This window comes from Rhinolophus sinicus, chromosome 1 (assembly GCF_057876585.1).
Source record: "Rhinolophus sinicus isolate RSI-liver-muscle chromosome 1, RSI-T2T, whole genome shotgun sequence".
Classification (NCBI taxonomy): domain Eukaryota; kingdom Metazoa; phylum Chordata; class Mammalia; order Chiroptera; family Rhinolophidae; genus Rhinolophus; species Rhinolophus sinicus.
Window position 1 is genome coordinate 111583166 of NC_142501.1, and position 16174 is coordinate 111599339.

The window sequence follows — 16174 nt, forward strand, 5'->3', positions numbered from 1 at the left end:
TACCCTTATTCATCCTGCTTTTTATTTTTTTAACTTTCTAATTTAAATATATATAAATAGAGAAAGAATAGCATAATGAACCCTCACTTACTCATTCCACAAGTGAACAATTATTAGCTAATGGTCAGTTTATAGTTTCTTCTATATCCCTAACTTACACCCCCAGTGTACTTCCAGATTATGAACCAAATCCCAGACATTCTATTATTTTAGTTGGAACTTTTAAAACTTAAGCAGGTTTAGAAAAAAGGAAAGGATTAAAACTATTAGGTTGAACTATATGAAAATCAAATTTTGGAAGGTCCAAAATGGTAGAACAGCAATTTCATATGGTTTAGCCTAACAGTCATAAAAACAAAAGGGCATGTCAATAATCGTGGTGCATGATGAATTTCAGATTTCATAAACCATTATATCTGGAAAATATAAAGCAAAGTTCATTAGTATCTAGTCAGTGGTTTTTTGTTGCTGTTGTTGTTGTCGCTGTTTTTTATGAAACCCACAGGTTAAAAGTTCATATTCAAAAGTGAGATTAAGATACACAGGAGATCAATTATTTTTCTTCAAATTGCTTATTAAGTAAAAATCCTAACCATAATGATGGATACATGTCATTACACATTTGTCCAAACCCACAGAACGCACAAAACCAAGAGTGAACTGTAATTAAACTATGGACTATGGGTGATTATGAAGCGTCAGTGAAGGTTCATCAATGTAACAAATGTCCCACTCTCCTGGGGGATGGTGATAATGGGGGAGGTTGTGCATGTCTGGGGGATAGAGAGTACATGGGAAATGTCTACACCTACCCTTCAATTTTGCTCTAAACCTAAAACTGCTCTAAAAAATAGTCTTAATAATAAAAACAATCCTAGGCTTAGTATTTACTTAAAACAAACAAACAGCTCTTTATTAATCCAACAGTTTTATAACAGACATACACTACCATGTTTCCCCGAAACACGGATCTTACATTAAGTTTTGCTCCAAAAGACGCATTAGGGCTTATATTAAAGGGATGTCATCCTGAAAAAAATCATGCCAGGGCTAATTTTCCGATTAGGTCTTATTTTCAGGGAAACACGGTATTAGTTACATTTACTATAATAAAACTAAGGAGTTGATCTTATTTTACATATTAAAGAAAATCTTGGCTCATATAATCAAAATACTCTGTACAAATGTACCTATTTGCTATAAATAAAAGTCATCACCTCTTCTTCTGGTTCATTTACTTCACTTTCATTTCCAGATTGTTCTTCTGTTTCTGCTCCTCCTTCTTCTTCTTCATCATCCTCTTCAAGATTTTCTCCTTCTGTCATAGAATCTTTTGAATCTTTGTCATTTACTAGGCCTTGAAATGAGGAGAAAGTGGAAAAACACATTAAAAACAGACAAATGCAAGTTTTCAATATTATATCACTTCATTTAAAAGTATGTATTATGAAAATTCAACAGTCATTTTCTCAGAACAATAGTAAAATAAGAATAGAATTTAAAATTATTTTGAGAAACATTAAAAAAAACTAAACAGACCTTCATTTCAACATGGAGCACTGATATATTTTTAACCATTAGCAAAAAGGAAAAAAAAAAAAAGCATGTATTTTTCCTTTTCTTAGAGCTTCCAACTGTTTATCTCAGTCTCAAAAAAAAAAAAGGCAAAAAGTAGCAGCATATTAAGGTGCCACTGCAGCCACATAAGATGCACTTTGGTCCCACTTTTTGTATGCTTTTTTAAAAATAAGCAGTACAGGGTCACACTTTTTAATCAAACAATATTTCAAGAATCTCTAAAAACTCAAAGACATAAAATTATGTCGCTTGAGTGGAGAAATCACATTTGGCTATCAATTTGAATGTCTGCAAATTAAGACTGATGGAAGGCGGCAAAGCCACATGGTGACACGCCTAGCAGCTGTGTCACCAGAGAGCTTAGTTTTCCCTTCAGCAACAGCACTCTCTCTCCTCCTCAGGAAACCCCTGGCTTGAATGTGCTTCCACCTCCCCATGTTCATCCACATCTTACTGCCTGCTTAATTCTTCTTCATTATCATTGAATCCCAAACTACTATCTCTACTTTCCACGTGCACCTAAAATGGCCTCATGGGATCTGACTCTCCCCTGCTGCTATGGGGTCAGTCTCTTCTCTGTCATTAAAGCACACCACCTTGTGATCTGGCTCATCAAATACTCTTCTCAATATAGAATAGCCTTCAATACGCATTTTCAAATCCTGCGTATTCTTCAAGTACAGTCTAAGTTTTACTTCCTGCATAAACTGAGTACTTGATCCATTACTTTTTGCTCCTAAAGCACTTGGAGAATTTATCATAGCACTTTACATTTAAGGATATGCCATGTAATTTTTAAAAAATGATTTCATAAGTGTTACGTTAGATTATAAGACCCTTAAAGACAAAGAATTTGTTTTATATATTCAAAACTTATCAGAGGCCACATATTGATAAATACACAGTAGGTGTTTAGTAAATACTTGTTTATTCACAGAATCTTGGGCAATTAGAACAGAAAGAAACTTTACAAAAATGGTATGATTTATGATTTCACCTTTTCATTTTATGAGGAATACTGAAGCCCAGAGAGTATGAATAACCCAACCAATAAAAGTCAAAAATTACTCCAGTGTCTTAAGTCTAAGCAATTAAAAACTGACAAAAATATGGAGTACAGAGTGATTAAAGCAGGTACGTTCAAGTTTGTTAATTTAAAAAATCTGAGAAGACGGATGGAATTCAGAGATCTATTTTAAAAGGAAAATAGTACTGAGAAAAAAAGTTGGTGTCTCAGATTGAGATTCCACGAACTTAAATATTTTCTACCTATTACTTATTAGTTTTCAAGGATACAGATATAAATTTTATATATGTACATTTTACTTATTTATAGGGACTTTAAGAAGCAAAATGTTTTAAGTTATCAAAGGCAAAAGACTGAAAGGACTGGAAATCTAAGCATTCTCAGTAAAAACATCACAGTGGTGATAAACTCACGTGGCCTGAGATATCATCACACCCTTCCTTGTTATATCCACTTAAAATACGTGTCATGGAAAGAACTATAATATATAATAAATACCTTTGGTTTGAAAGCCATACTTCTAATTCCTAAGGAAAACATGCATGATTTCTAATGTTTTCATTTGCCTTGCAAGTTAGTTTCAAAAACAATTTATAAATATAACATTTTGCATTTGCTAAACTATATAGCATTTTAGCATTTGCTAAAAACGACTTAGCTGTTGACCCCTAAGTCACTGTCAATCTAAAATAATGTCGATTAGGGGCATCCCAGTTTCGGGTACCCCCTCTCATAAGAGAGCTGTACTTTCACTTTAATAAAAATCTTTGCTCCTCTAAAAAAATAATTTAAAAAATAAAATAATGTAGATTAAAATATATATATAAAGAACACAGGGATGACAAAATGCCAAATCCAAACAGCAAAATATTAAGATGTGTGTGAGTCAGAATTAAGTGTACTTGGGGATCAAAATCAAATACTATTGTCTTGAATTTGAGGTGCTTGGTGCTTCAGCTTTCCTGTTTATAACAGAGATGGTAATAATTGTACTATTTCCTTTCAGGTTGTTTTCATGTAGACTAACACACCAAAAAGAACGGAGTCCTTGAATTCTGGCGTGACCGCTTAACCTAGTGTTTTGATTTAGGTTTTACCTAACCCATCTGTCAAATATGAGTAACATTACCTTCCTCTTAACAGGTAGTACTCAATAAAAACACCAAACTCTTCCCTGCTCTCCTTTATTTGATTATGTCATGTTCATTTATATATTGGGGTATTCAATTCTATTATCAATTTGCCTGTGCTCTTTATGTAAGTGCTAATAACCTGGCAAGAAAACTATTTCCATTTTCATTTAATTTTAATTTTTTTATTGTATAACAGTTTAAACACCTAAAGCTGTCTACAAGTGTGCTTTCTTCTATCATTTTAAAATTTGGGAAAATTAACACCTCCTCAAATATTTGATAATCAGCTCTATTTTTAACTTTTAAAAAATATTTAATTAATCCATCTGTAGTTTGATGATATAAGATGTGGCTTTCTATCAAGTTTCCTCCCAAATGCTCACCTGTTGCCTGTATCCTATCCTTAACATTGCTCGTTCACCATGTAATACATTGTTCTGTATTTAACTGGTGCTACTTCTGGGCCTTTTATTCAATCCTACTGATTTTATTTCTAATTTATGAAATGCACTCTTTTGCTTTATAATGTAATTTATCCTTATGGCTTCGTTTCTTTTTCACTTTTATTTCCCTCATTTCTGTTCCTTTTATTATAATGCTATCTAAAACTTCCAAACCAGAATTAAATAATATTGCTTATTACCATTTCAATTTTGTTCTTAAAGAGAATGTCTTAACCAGTAATTCTACCTATCCTGAGAAAACCAAGATACACACAAAAATAACAAAAGAATGTTATTTATAGTGGTGCAAAATTGGAAATATCAAGTGTCAAATAACAGAATTCAATAAATTATGGCACATTCATACAAAGGAATATATACAGACAGTTTTAAAAAACATAAATATTCAGAAAAATATTTTATGGAAGAAATTCCATAATGTATTTAGTGGGGGAAAAATCCAGTTATAAAACTATAAACGTGAAAAAATTTTAATAGAAGAAAAATACACCAAAATGTTAATACATAATTATCCTTGCATATGGAATATCAGTCATTTTTGTTTCCCTGGTGTTTTTCAAATTTCTACCATAGACATTTACTACTTTTAATAATCTTAAAATGATTTCAAATAATTATAAGGGAATGTTTTTAGTGTTTTCCCATTAAGTATTATGTCAGCACTGGGTTGCTATAAAACTAAAATGAGGTATTAAATTTGCTAAGTGCTTGAACACAAAAAACTATCAAAGGCATCATATTGTATTATCTTATGGGTTTGTCAACAGGAAATAGATTTAATACAGATTTATTCATGTAGATCTTCTTCCTGATATTTAGACTCTAAAACAGGAGGAAAATGGGACAACGTGGTAGCATAATGATAGCTGCCACCATCTTTAGAGTTTCATTAGCAAATGGTGACCTATTTTTCCCTTCCTATATTCTAAACAAGGACAGACTCTTCAAAAGAAGCCTGAAGTCCTTCAACCTTTTGGTCTACGAAGGACAAAGCACACTGTTCCCTTTAACACTCCCAACTGGAGTGTCAATCTAGTATTCCCTCATGCCCTCTATACAGAGAGTACCATTCCTGAAGGTTTTCGGAAAACAAGGCTAAGACTCAACTATTTGAAAGCATATAAAGTAAGTGAAATCAATATGTAGAAAAATAAGCACTTTGCTTGAAAAGATCATTTTATACAATTAGAAATCTGAAAAGGAAAACATAATTTGAGACAAAGTTCAAAGAGCAAAAAGAATCACATATGCCTTTATGGATTGAGTAGCAGGAAAAGTTAATAGTTGCACAATCAGGAGATCCTTTAAAAATAATGCTTAACTAGATGACAGTAATCACATTCTCCAAAAGAGGATTTACCTTTGGAGAAAGAAATCCTATTAATATGCTAGGTGTAATATAAAAGTTTTGGACAACAAAAATCACAAATGCCTTCACCACGAAAAGTGGTTCTTCAGATATGCAATGTAGTAAGTTTACACAATTGGTATAACTGATGAAGGTAAGATCTTCTAGTGACAGACTTATGGGTACCAAGTCCCAGCAGGAAAACAAATACTAACTTAAAAGCCTGAAAACATGTCGTCACTTTGAAATGACTAAAATGAAATATGCTAAGAAGTACTGGTAAGTAAACCGATAAGGCTACACTTTATTCCTATTATTTCCACTGACAAAGTTAGTGGGATCCAACAGTCCCAGGTTAGCTAATCAAGAGCTAACTCGTCTTCCAGAACAATCTCAGAAGGACACGGAGAAAGTAAAAAGATCAATCCTCCTGTAGCACGTCTGACGCATTTTCTCTAGTCCTTACAAACAGAAACAACTCTCCTAGGGAGTCTGAAATTCTGTAGGATAGTTTCAAACTTCTAACAGGTACTCCCCTCCCATAGTTTCTAGCCTATACTGTCTAAGGAAATAATGCTTGTTGAAACTATGTATTGTGTTATAAGAGAGGCTTTAATCAAAAGTAGATTTTTGTATGAGCAACCAAAAATTCTAAAATCAACAGAGGCCAAGAACATTGTGTTTTTTCCACCATCATTTGCTTCAAGTCTTACATGACTATTAACCTCCAATCTGGGATTTAATGAAATAAAAAGGTGTATTACCCAGGTCTTATCTAACACTATTACGTAACACCAAACATCGAAAATAAAAAGTATACAAAAGTAAATTCTAATTGATGACATTATAAAGCAAATTCTAGAAACAATCTGCCAAATACCACCTTCATTTTCTCTCTGTAATTAATTGCTTACCTAGTTTTATTAAGAATTCTCGTTCCAAGTCTTGTACCTGCCTGATGGATTCTTCCAGAGAATTACAGAGTTTGATCTTTGGTCTTAGCAGTTCTAGTGTATCACTGATCATGTAATCTATGTCAATAGGAAATGGATGGTCTTTTGTCCAAACCTCCAAACTTTTCTTCCACCAAACATAACGCTGATAACAAATGAAAAATAAATTTAGCTATAAGAAATTAATAACAAAAATATTTTAAAATAATCTGTATTGTGATGTTACCTAGTTATAATAACTAAGCTAAAAAGCTGTACAAGACACCTGCCATTTTTATTAATGGTCAACAGCAATGATCCTATTCCAATTATTTCCCTCCATCTACACAGTTTCTAAGCCATCTGGTGACTTGAATTTAAATATTGTTTTATTATAACTGTCATAATCTTTTTTTTTAAAGGCAAGGAAAAATTATAAATAAGATACCAAATAAATATTCAGGTACTGAAACAAGGCAGAAACCCTGCTCCACATATCTGTTCATCAATCTGTCTGTTAATCAGGGTTTAAACATTTAATTTTATGAGAACAACTAGATTCAAAGCCATAATTTTTATAAATTTTCATTATTTCCCCTATGCTACCTGATTTGATTTTTACAAAGGTCAATTAAAGTATATGAAAAGATGGGTTTTTAATATACAAAAGTAATTAATCACCAATCATTTATTGAACACCTACTGTGTATATGGCATTATTTAGGTATTTTCCCTGTCTTCTCCTCTCCTGGTTCCCTCATTCTATTTTGTACTTACAATTCGTAAGTTAACATTAAAGAGCACAGCCCCAGAACTTACTTGTCTATACACAGGTATTCATGTGGGTGCTTTACTCTTCCTGTCCAGTTTGTCCTAAGTCCTTGCTACTCCGAAGTGCGGCCCTCACTGAGGGCTTGTTAGAAATGCACTCCTCGGCACCCACCTTAGACCACCGAATCATAATCTGCATTTTAACAATATCCCCAGGTGACGTGTACACATTAAAGCTTAGAAGCACTACTGCTGGTGATCCTTTCTACCTGGACTTCCAACACATAACTGTCCACTCTACGCTCTCGGCAGAACGCACCGACCACCTCCTCTCCCAGGCCTCACTCGCTTCTTACTCCCATCCCCCAGGTGTATCCCTGCTGCATATATCTGTCTGTTAATCAATGTGGAAAATATGTTTGTCTCTTCCTGCTCCTGGTTATTTCTGAGTGGCTCTTTTCTCTCAGCCTGGGATGTCCGAATGAATGCATGTGAGGATTCTCTTCTGAAAGAGATTCCACTTTGGATGCTAATAATTTTGCAACAAAACTCTGGTTTTCAATATAGGCAGTCTCCAACCTAAGACAGTACTTACAGACAACAGGGAATCTGACTCTCAAATCTGCAAACCCCCTTCCCCATTTTTTCTCATTAATTCAGAAAACAAGAGAGTAACAAATTTTCCTTTCTTGCAACGGTACAGTGTTAAGAGAACGTTAACAAACTGCTCTTCCTCAAGGGTATTTACCCGACTTAACACCAGCCACTATGTCGATGTATTTTTGATACCTCAAGCTATAGTTTTAAATTTATTTTCTTTATCAGTGGATGAGTGAAAATAATACTAACAACAGTGATCATATAGAACTGAATGATACTAACAGTACTTTATTTCACTAACATCTGGAGAATTCGATAGTTAGCTCTATTCACCCGAATCAGTACTTATAACACTGTATTTTATGGAAAACAGTGATTGGGTTCCAAACAACCAACCTATGTTAACTTTTGGAACACCAACTTTACAGAAGTTATAGAATTGTCTCGGTATTTGTATCTGCATTTAATTTATACTGTACTTGCTCTAAATCGTAAGTTTAGATAATTAACTGAAATTAAAATATGAAAAGCACAACCCAAGACTTTACCAGTGAATGAACAAATATTTTTGTGTTAAAAATAATATATTTCCCCCAAAATGAGTTTTTTCCTTAAAAAATGTTAAATCATTTAGAAAGAACTATTTTAGGTGTAAAACCACAACATAAATGAGTGAGAGGAATGTTATCAAATGTATAAAAATCACAAGTAATTCAATCCATAAGTTACTGTAACAAATACCATAATTCATAAATTACTGTACTAAATTTATAAACTGTACCAAAATAATTCAAAAAATTAATGATCAATCATTATCAATCCTAAAAGTTACAATGCAATTAGAATGTTTATATGATAGAATTCATTGAATTTTACTTTTAAATCTCTAAAACATCCTTAGCCGGAAGAATAAATCTAACTTAATTATGAACATGTATATGAATGCTACAGGGTTTCTTATCTAATATTTTTGTAACACACGCAATGCATTAAATGAAGCAAAGCTGCATATTTCAGTTTATATACCTGAAAATACACAAGGAAGCAATCGAGTTTTCGTTTACTGGAACCTCTGTCAAAGTACTGGCCACAGGTATCCAAAATAGTGCACACTAGTCTAATTCTGAAAAGGTGCTCAGGAGGGTCCAGTGAACTTGGAGAGCCATCAGGGTTAACACCAAATGAAGTAAAAGAATAAAGAGTTCTAAAAATAACAGCCGATTCCACCATTCGGTAATTATAAAGTTCCCCCAAGAACTTGGCACTGCTGATACGTCTCTGATTAAATTTAGGTTGATTTACCTAAAGAAAAAAAATAGATTTCCATTAAGAAATAGTAATGTGTTTGAAAAGAGGTAAAATTCCCTTTTGTCACTTGACAGTATCCACTACTTAAAGAACACCGAACAGAGAAAAAATAATGGCCTCTTTCCTTCTTTTCTAATAAGGCAGTCACTTTTGGATGTCCTTTTTCTCTCACTAGGAAATGGCTGTCTTTAAAATGTTTTAATAAAAAGAACACGTTAAATATTAAGTTTAGTATTAAGCTATTATTAAATGAATTGATAGTTTATAACACAATTGAGATGTAATTGCCCCTATCAGCCCCACATAACTTATTTTCTCTGTAATTCATGAATTAAGGCAACAATACGCCTACAGAAAGGAGGAATCTGCTTACAGAAATTCTTATCAAATGATTATCAACTCTTCTAACTAATAAATTTATAGATTCCTACAACTTGAGTCCCAATAGTGACCCAGAAATAAAAATTTATTATACTCTTCCAAAATAAGTTTAATTGGACTCAAGAAAAAGAGAAAAAATGTCCCAGCATTAGCCTGAGAGAAGACTAGGAAATCTAACACAACAAGGTTTATTTAGAAACCTCTAGTTCCAATAAAGTAATAGCATATGATACCACATGGGAAAGGAGTTTTCAAATTATTATTTCAACAATAGGATTTAAAAGTTAAATTCTCCACAAACACCAATTTAGTGACTTTAAAGAAAAGTCTTGTTACCTCCATTCCTAACCGAATATCTTCTAAAACGCCATCCACAACATGGATCCCGACATCCTCTTGGTAGAGCACCAGGCCTGCTAAGAGGTTGGCTACACAATGAATACTATTATATTTCACATTCCAGATGTTTATCATACAACAAATTACATAGTCTTTCACTTCTTGGTCCTGCCAGGGTAACTTTCGCATCTGTCTCAAAACCTAAATGAAGAGAACTTTGTTACTTAAATTACTAAGATAAGGACATAGTCCAATGTACCCAACAACATATTTTATTATGAACATGTAGATAAAGAACTTTTGAAATGCAAAATACTTTAGAGATCCTCTATCAGCTTTATCACGTTAGAGATAAAAATATGAAAATTTTCTAATTATTGGCAAAATTTATTCACATTTTCCCTACATCTTTCCATGATGACCTCACATTTCCTAGAGTTTCCAGGTCTTCAATCAAGCTAACAGTATACACTCATGTACTAAGATCACTGAAAGAAATACCCAAGGTTTATCAAAAATAATGTTTTCTTTTGTGCATTATTTGATGCAAATACTCTCAGACACTTCTTTTTATAAATAAAAAATTTCCACTGGTTAAAAGGTAACTTAAAATGGAGAACACAACATCAAGACTGACATTACACGGCATCCTATTTCCTCATGTGTAAAAGAGGGATACTAAAAGCATTTGTTTCATAGTTTGTTGTAATAATTAGACAAGTTAAAACATGTGAAATATATAGGAAGTGTGTAGCACATTATAAGTACCCTCCCCCACAAAAGTTAACTATTACTATTTCAGAAACCCTACTGGTAATGGTATAATCAGCAGAGCTCTACCCAAAACAAGTTCTTTCCATTCTTATTCTGAAAGACAATGGATACAATCGGCAGATTGCCAAGTATCGCTTTCATGTCTATATCCACAGTCCATCTTTCAAATGCTAAATATGTTCTCATCAGTTTCACTGTAAATGTTAAAGTTGTCTCAAGTCATGAGTTATTTCAGATTTTTCAAACTTTTAGCCACTTGTAAAGCAGCTTTGAAAATCCTTAGTTTTTTTAAACAACTACTGTCTTTGATTCTCTGAAAGTTGGTTTCAATGTTCAAAGCTGCACTACCATTCCTTATCACCTTCTACCCTGCCCATATATAATAAATGAATTAATTCCTCCTTATAGGTTTCCTCTGTCCAGAAGTAAATTTGCTTTATTCTTTCTTCCTAAAAGGAAAGAAGTTCTACACTGAACTATTACAACTAGAGTTAACCAAAACATGTTTTTATTCACTATATCTTACTTAAAAGTGCAGTTTCTATCAAGATAACTATAATTATTAACAGATCAAGGGTTCTTAACCTTTTCTGGAAATTGACCCCTGCTGAAAAATCTAAGGAAAGCTACTGACCCTTTCTCCAGAAAAAGACCCAGAGATTCAAAATATAAAATTTCAGAGGGTCATGGGCCTCCTAAAGCCCATTCAAGGTTAAGATCCCTTGTTCTGAAGCAAAATATTTAAAGGCAAATTCATTACAGAACACCAGAGACAAAGTCATAGTTTCAAATATACCAGGGGTGCCCAAAAAATGTATACAGTGGACACTTAGGTCAGTGTTGCTCAAGCAGTAGTTCATCATAATCAGAAGTGTCTGGACACTGATTGTAACCACTTTGAGCACCTCTTGTAATTGCAGACGTCAAATTTGACTTGTGTTCATTTTTTGTTATCGGTATATATTATTATATAATTTTAATACAGTTTTCCTTTCTTTTGTATTTTGGCACCCTCTGTATATACAGGGCATCAAAATTCAAGTTAGAATTACCATTTTAACTTGAGTAAGAAGTTATTATCATAAAAGGAAAACAAAACCTGTCTCATATATTGTGTATCATCATATGAATTCCTTCTTAGGATGACTTGTACAGTCAATCATAATGGAACCTGGGATCTAATCCCACCTCCCCTAAACTTCCCTGATGGGACTTTAATTAATCTCTCTGCTTCAATTCTCCATTTACAAAATGTGAATAATGCAAGTTACTTACATTTCTTATCTATACTTTGTGGGGCACTGAAGCAATTTATAAACAAACTGATCTAGAGAAACTGAGTATATATTCCTTATCTAAAACAATTTAGTGCATAGGCTAGAAGTAAAGTGCACTGCTCATAATACTATCGTTATTAGGATGGAAAAAAATCCAGTTGAATATTATATAAGCTTAGCACTACCACAAATCTCAAGTTGACTATTATTCTATGAATGCACTGAGATTTACCTTCTCAGTGGTAACCTTGGAGAGATCCTTGTACAAAAGTTTCCGGACATATTCCTGGAGAGGAGGACGTTTCTTTTTCACTGTTTTTTCAGCTGGAGGTGGGTTGCAGTAGTAATATGCATTCTCTACCATTGTGACATATCTTGCATCGAGATGCATTGCTTGTTTCTTTCTCATCATTTGTTCCTAAAATTAAAAGTCTGCATTAGTCAAAATACTTTCATTCTAAGGTTCATTTACTCCAAAAAACTTCTATGCTCAGTGATAAGATTTTAGGATAAAGGGCTAGAAAAGGAAAAAAACAGTCACTAGGTATTTCTAAGCCTGTACAGGCACACTAATTGCTATACTATTCATCAATTTTTTAGAACAAATCAATTCACAACTACTTGGACTTAGGCAGTGTCCGATAATCAGAGAACTTTGCTACAAATGTGACTTATAATTCTGCCCAACTACCTGAATTCTAAGTAAAACAGGCTCATGCATATGAGTGGCTAAAATTAAGGACCAAGAATTAAATACAGAGGTGGCTCTGGCTCTGGCTACCACACAGAGCTGAGAATAAACTTATTCTCAGGGCTTGTGCCATCTAATGTTGCACCACAGAAATCCAACATATCGCTACAGGTAAGAATACTAAAAGCCCCCAAGGTCTTTTAACTTGTCCACAGCCTTCAGCATCAACTCAGAGGGGTGATTAAAAACAGAGATCTAGTCAATCATCATCTACTTCAGGATTTCTCAATTTGACATTTTGGATTGGCTAGTCGGGTGGGAGGTGGGGGCTGTCCATACATTGCAGGATGCTTTGCACAACCCTGACCTCTAATTCACTAGATGCCAGTGGAGAACTACCAACTAGTTGAAGATCTTCAAATAGTACTCCTAATTCTTAAAACAGCATCATACTAACAAAGCATTAAGGTTATTAAATTTACTCAGTCAACAAGCATTTTTCCTGGCACTTACTATGTGCTGCCAGGCACTACGCTAGGTGCTAGGACTCGCCAGTGACCAAGACCACGTGGTTCCTACCTGCATGAATCCCCACATTCTAGTGTAGGAAGATAAACAAGTCGGCAAAATCTTTTCAGTAATAACTGTGATCAGTGGTATGAAGGAAAACAAGGCACTAAGAAAGAGAGTCAAAGGGAGCCTACTTTAGGTGGGGTGGGCTAGGGACCGCCTCCCTGAGAAAGCGACATTTAAGCTATTATCTGAAAGATGACAAAAGGTTGAGAAGAGTCATGGGGAGAGCATTTGTGGCAGAAGCAACAGCCAGAACAGAGGGTCAGAGGAGAAAGAGTGATACACTATAGGAACTAAAAGGCCAGCGAGTGGCCAACAGAGAATGGCGTGAGGTGAGATTTAAGAGGTACAGAGGGCGAGGTAATACCAGACACTGCAGACAGGGTCAAAACTCTGGGATGTAAGCGTGTAGAGGGAAACTGCTGGGCTCTGTATAATCTAGTTTATGCCCACCTTTCTAGTCTTATCTGCAACTGCTTGACTTGATGCATCTCTCTTCTCGCCTTTAAGACTCAGATCAGACTCTAAAATAAACACTTTTCCCAGGAAACCTTTCCTGACATACCAAGACTAGATTTAGTGCCTCTTCTAACTATACCCATAATGCCCTACGCTTACCCACATCATTATACTGCATTTACCACCATGTATTCCAATTGCCTATTTACTCCTCTGACTTATTAGACTGTAAACTCCATGCGAGCAGGAATTACCCTTTCTTTATATCCCAAGGGTCTGACGTAAGAGTTGGCACTCAGTGAATGCTATGAAGCTGTTAGGGAACACCTTCCCTGACTCCTTCAGTCTGGCTTCAGCACCCCTCCACGAGCCTGTCATATTCTCTGCATCCCTCTATTAATGTACGTACAACACTGTATTAGAGTTAGCACTAGGTGTGGGCTGCTGTGAGGGTGGCAACCACGTTCCGTTCTTTGTAGCGCCTTCCTAACCAGCCCCAACTGCCTGACGTACTGGAGGAACCACAGAAATGTTACACATAAATAAACAAAGCTTCTGTCCAGAAAGCAAAAGAATCAACTATAAAGGCTAGCTGCTGTTCCTATAAGAGGGGAAAGATCCACCTAGTCAAGAAAGCCAGTCAGGCAGGAAAGGACTCTGGTTCCAGCAATGCGATGTTCCCCCATACTACCGCAATGAGTACATTTTTTTCCCCAGCATAAAATAAATATAGAGGATTCAATGTTATAAGTAACATACAGACATTAAAAGCTAAGCTTTCCTGGCATCTCTATTACATTTTTATATACAGTATCTCGTCACTTAACCGTACCATCCTGAGCCAAAGAGGAGGAAGAGTTTTCTCCTTGTTACAACAAACGTTTGTACTTGGAATGACTATTGTAGGATTCATGTGATAGAAGCCCAGAGAGAATTTGGAAATCAATTCCATCTGATGGCCTTCACACTAATATTTTTGTTTAATTAGAAATAAATTTTCATGTTTCTTCATTTTAAATATAATCGGCTGAGCATTCAGGCTCACAACTAGATTATAAGAAAATAACACCTAGAGAAGATGCCCCAGTTCAGACGTCTGTAACAGCGCCATCGACGTACTGCGCCTACGCCCAGGGGTTCCTAAAGCAGAGCTCTCCTGAACACCACCCCCACCCCACCACACCGCCTGCCCAGCCAAGGCTGCAAGCAAATGTATGCATATCATCAATAAGCATGAGAACTTCACTGCTTAATAAACTTCATGGCCATTTCAGTCTCTAAATTGACTTAAGAAGTAACTTCTCTCCCAAGTTAATTTTTTCGGCTTACATTTTATGTTTTTTATTTTCAAGTTTAATTTTATATTTTAAACTTATGACTTGCGTGCTTATGGCACATTAACAATGGCTTCTTTGAAATGTGCCAAGAACACCCATAAAGACGGCACCAACACAACGTAGTATTAAGAGTACCTGCTTATTTGCATCATCTGTGCAAGTTATTTTCGGTTAAACTTAATCCCCCTTCACAATATTGTTAACTCACTGGAGCCAAGTGAGAAAAATTCCACTGGCTCTCCAGGAATGGCAACTGATATGTAAGGGATGTTCTATTACAGCTGAGGTAGAAATGTTTACATTTATATGGCAGAGCAAGATAAAAGGTGCTAGTCAATATTTTTAACTCTTGAAGTACATAAAGAAGCTCAAGCTCTTGCTAGGATTCTCAAGCACTTACCAAAAGTACACTGGTCCTCAAGTGAGATTCTGGAGATCTGAAAAGAAATCTTCCACATGTTTCCAGGAGGGTACATGCCATTTCAATATGGTGATGGGAAAAGTCTGATAGAAGCATCTGTAATAATGATAATAATGATGAAAAACGACAAAGACAACACTGCAATCTTATCAGAGAAAGAATTATACATCTTATATGCATAACAACTTAAAAACATCACTATAAAAAACAAAAGCTAGTCTATTTTAGTTTAACAATCTTCACTGCTGAGCATCTTTTGTGTTCAGCTATAAAATTTTTACCTAAAACATCAATATATTTAATGTCTTTCCTTTTAGATAGATATATGGAAACTAACATCAAAGCCCTCTGAATTTCTTTAATGCTATGTATATAAACATATGTCACATACCTAACATTTTCTAAATGGCTTTTTTCTTTTGGTTTATATAACATTTACTTTTAAAATTCTGATTACAAAAGGCTTACTGTATAAAATTTACAAACACAACACATTACCATAACATTTTAGTATTTATTCTGTCAATCTTTTCTATGCATATTTTCTAAACTAAAACAGATTCAGACATATCAAATCATTTAATAACTTAGTTTTTGTGGCTAACGTGAGCGTTTTTCCATGTCCTTATTTATCCTTCTATGGCATGACTTGAAAAGCACACAGTACTGTATAACATGAACTATGCTAACTCTTAATTGATTCTCATTTATTAGACATTCACATTGCTTACAGTTTCTTGCTATTGTAAACAGTGGTGACA

The 16174-nt window shown here is 34.5% G+C and overlaps 1 protein-coding gene across 4 annotated transcripts in view; it reads right to left on the reverse strand.

The window, feature by feature from the left end:
• UPF2 (UPF2 regulator of nonsense mediated mRNA decay) overlaps nucleotides 1-16174 on the reverse strand; it is a 96976-nt gene that overhangs the window by 17965 nt on the left and 62837 nt on the right. For all 4 annotated transcript variants that reach the window (XM_074324984.2, XM_019710276.3, XM_074324982.2 and 1 more), the window contains exons 11-16: nucleotides 15393-15509; nucleotides 12165-12350; nucleotides 9879-10082; nucleotides 8880-9155; nucleotides 6465-6648; nucleotides 1218-1357 (exon numbers count right to left, since the gene is read on the reverse strand). In XM_074324984.2, the coding sequence (XP_074181085.1) occupies nucleotides 1218-1357; nucleotides 6465-6648; nucleotides 8880-9155; nucleotides 9879-10082; nucleotides 12165-12350; nucleotides 15393-15509 (1107 nt within the window). The remainder of the gene's footprint in view (nucleotides 1-1217; nucleotides 1358-6464; nucleotides 6649-8879; nucleotides 9156-9878; nucleotides 10083-12164; nucleotides 12351-15392; nucleotides 15510-16174) is intronic.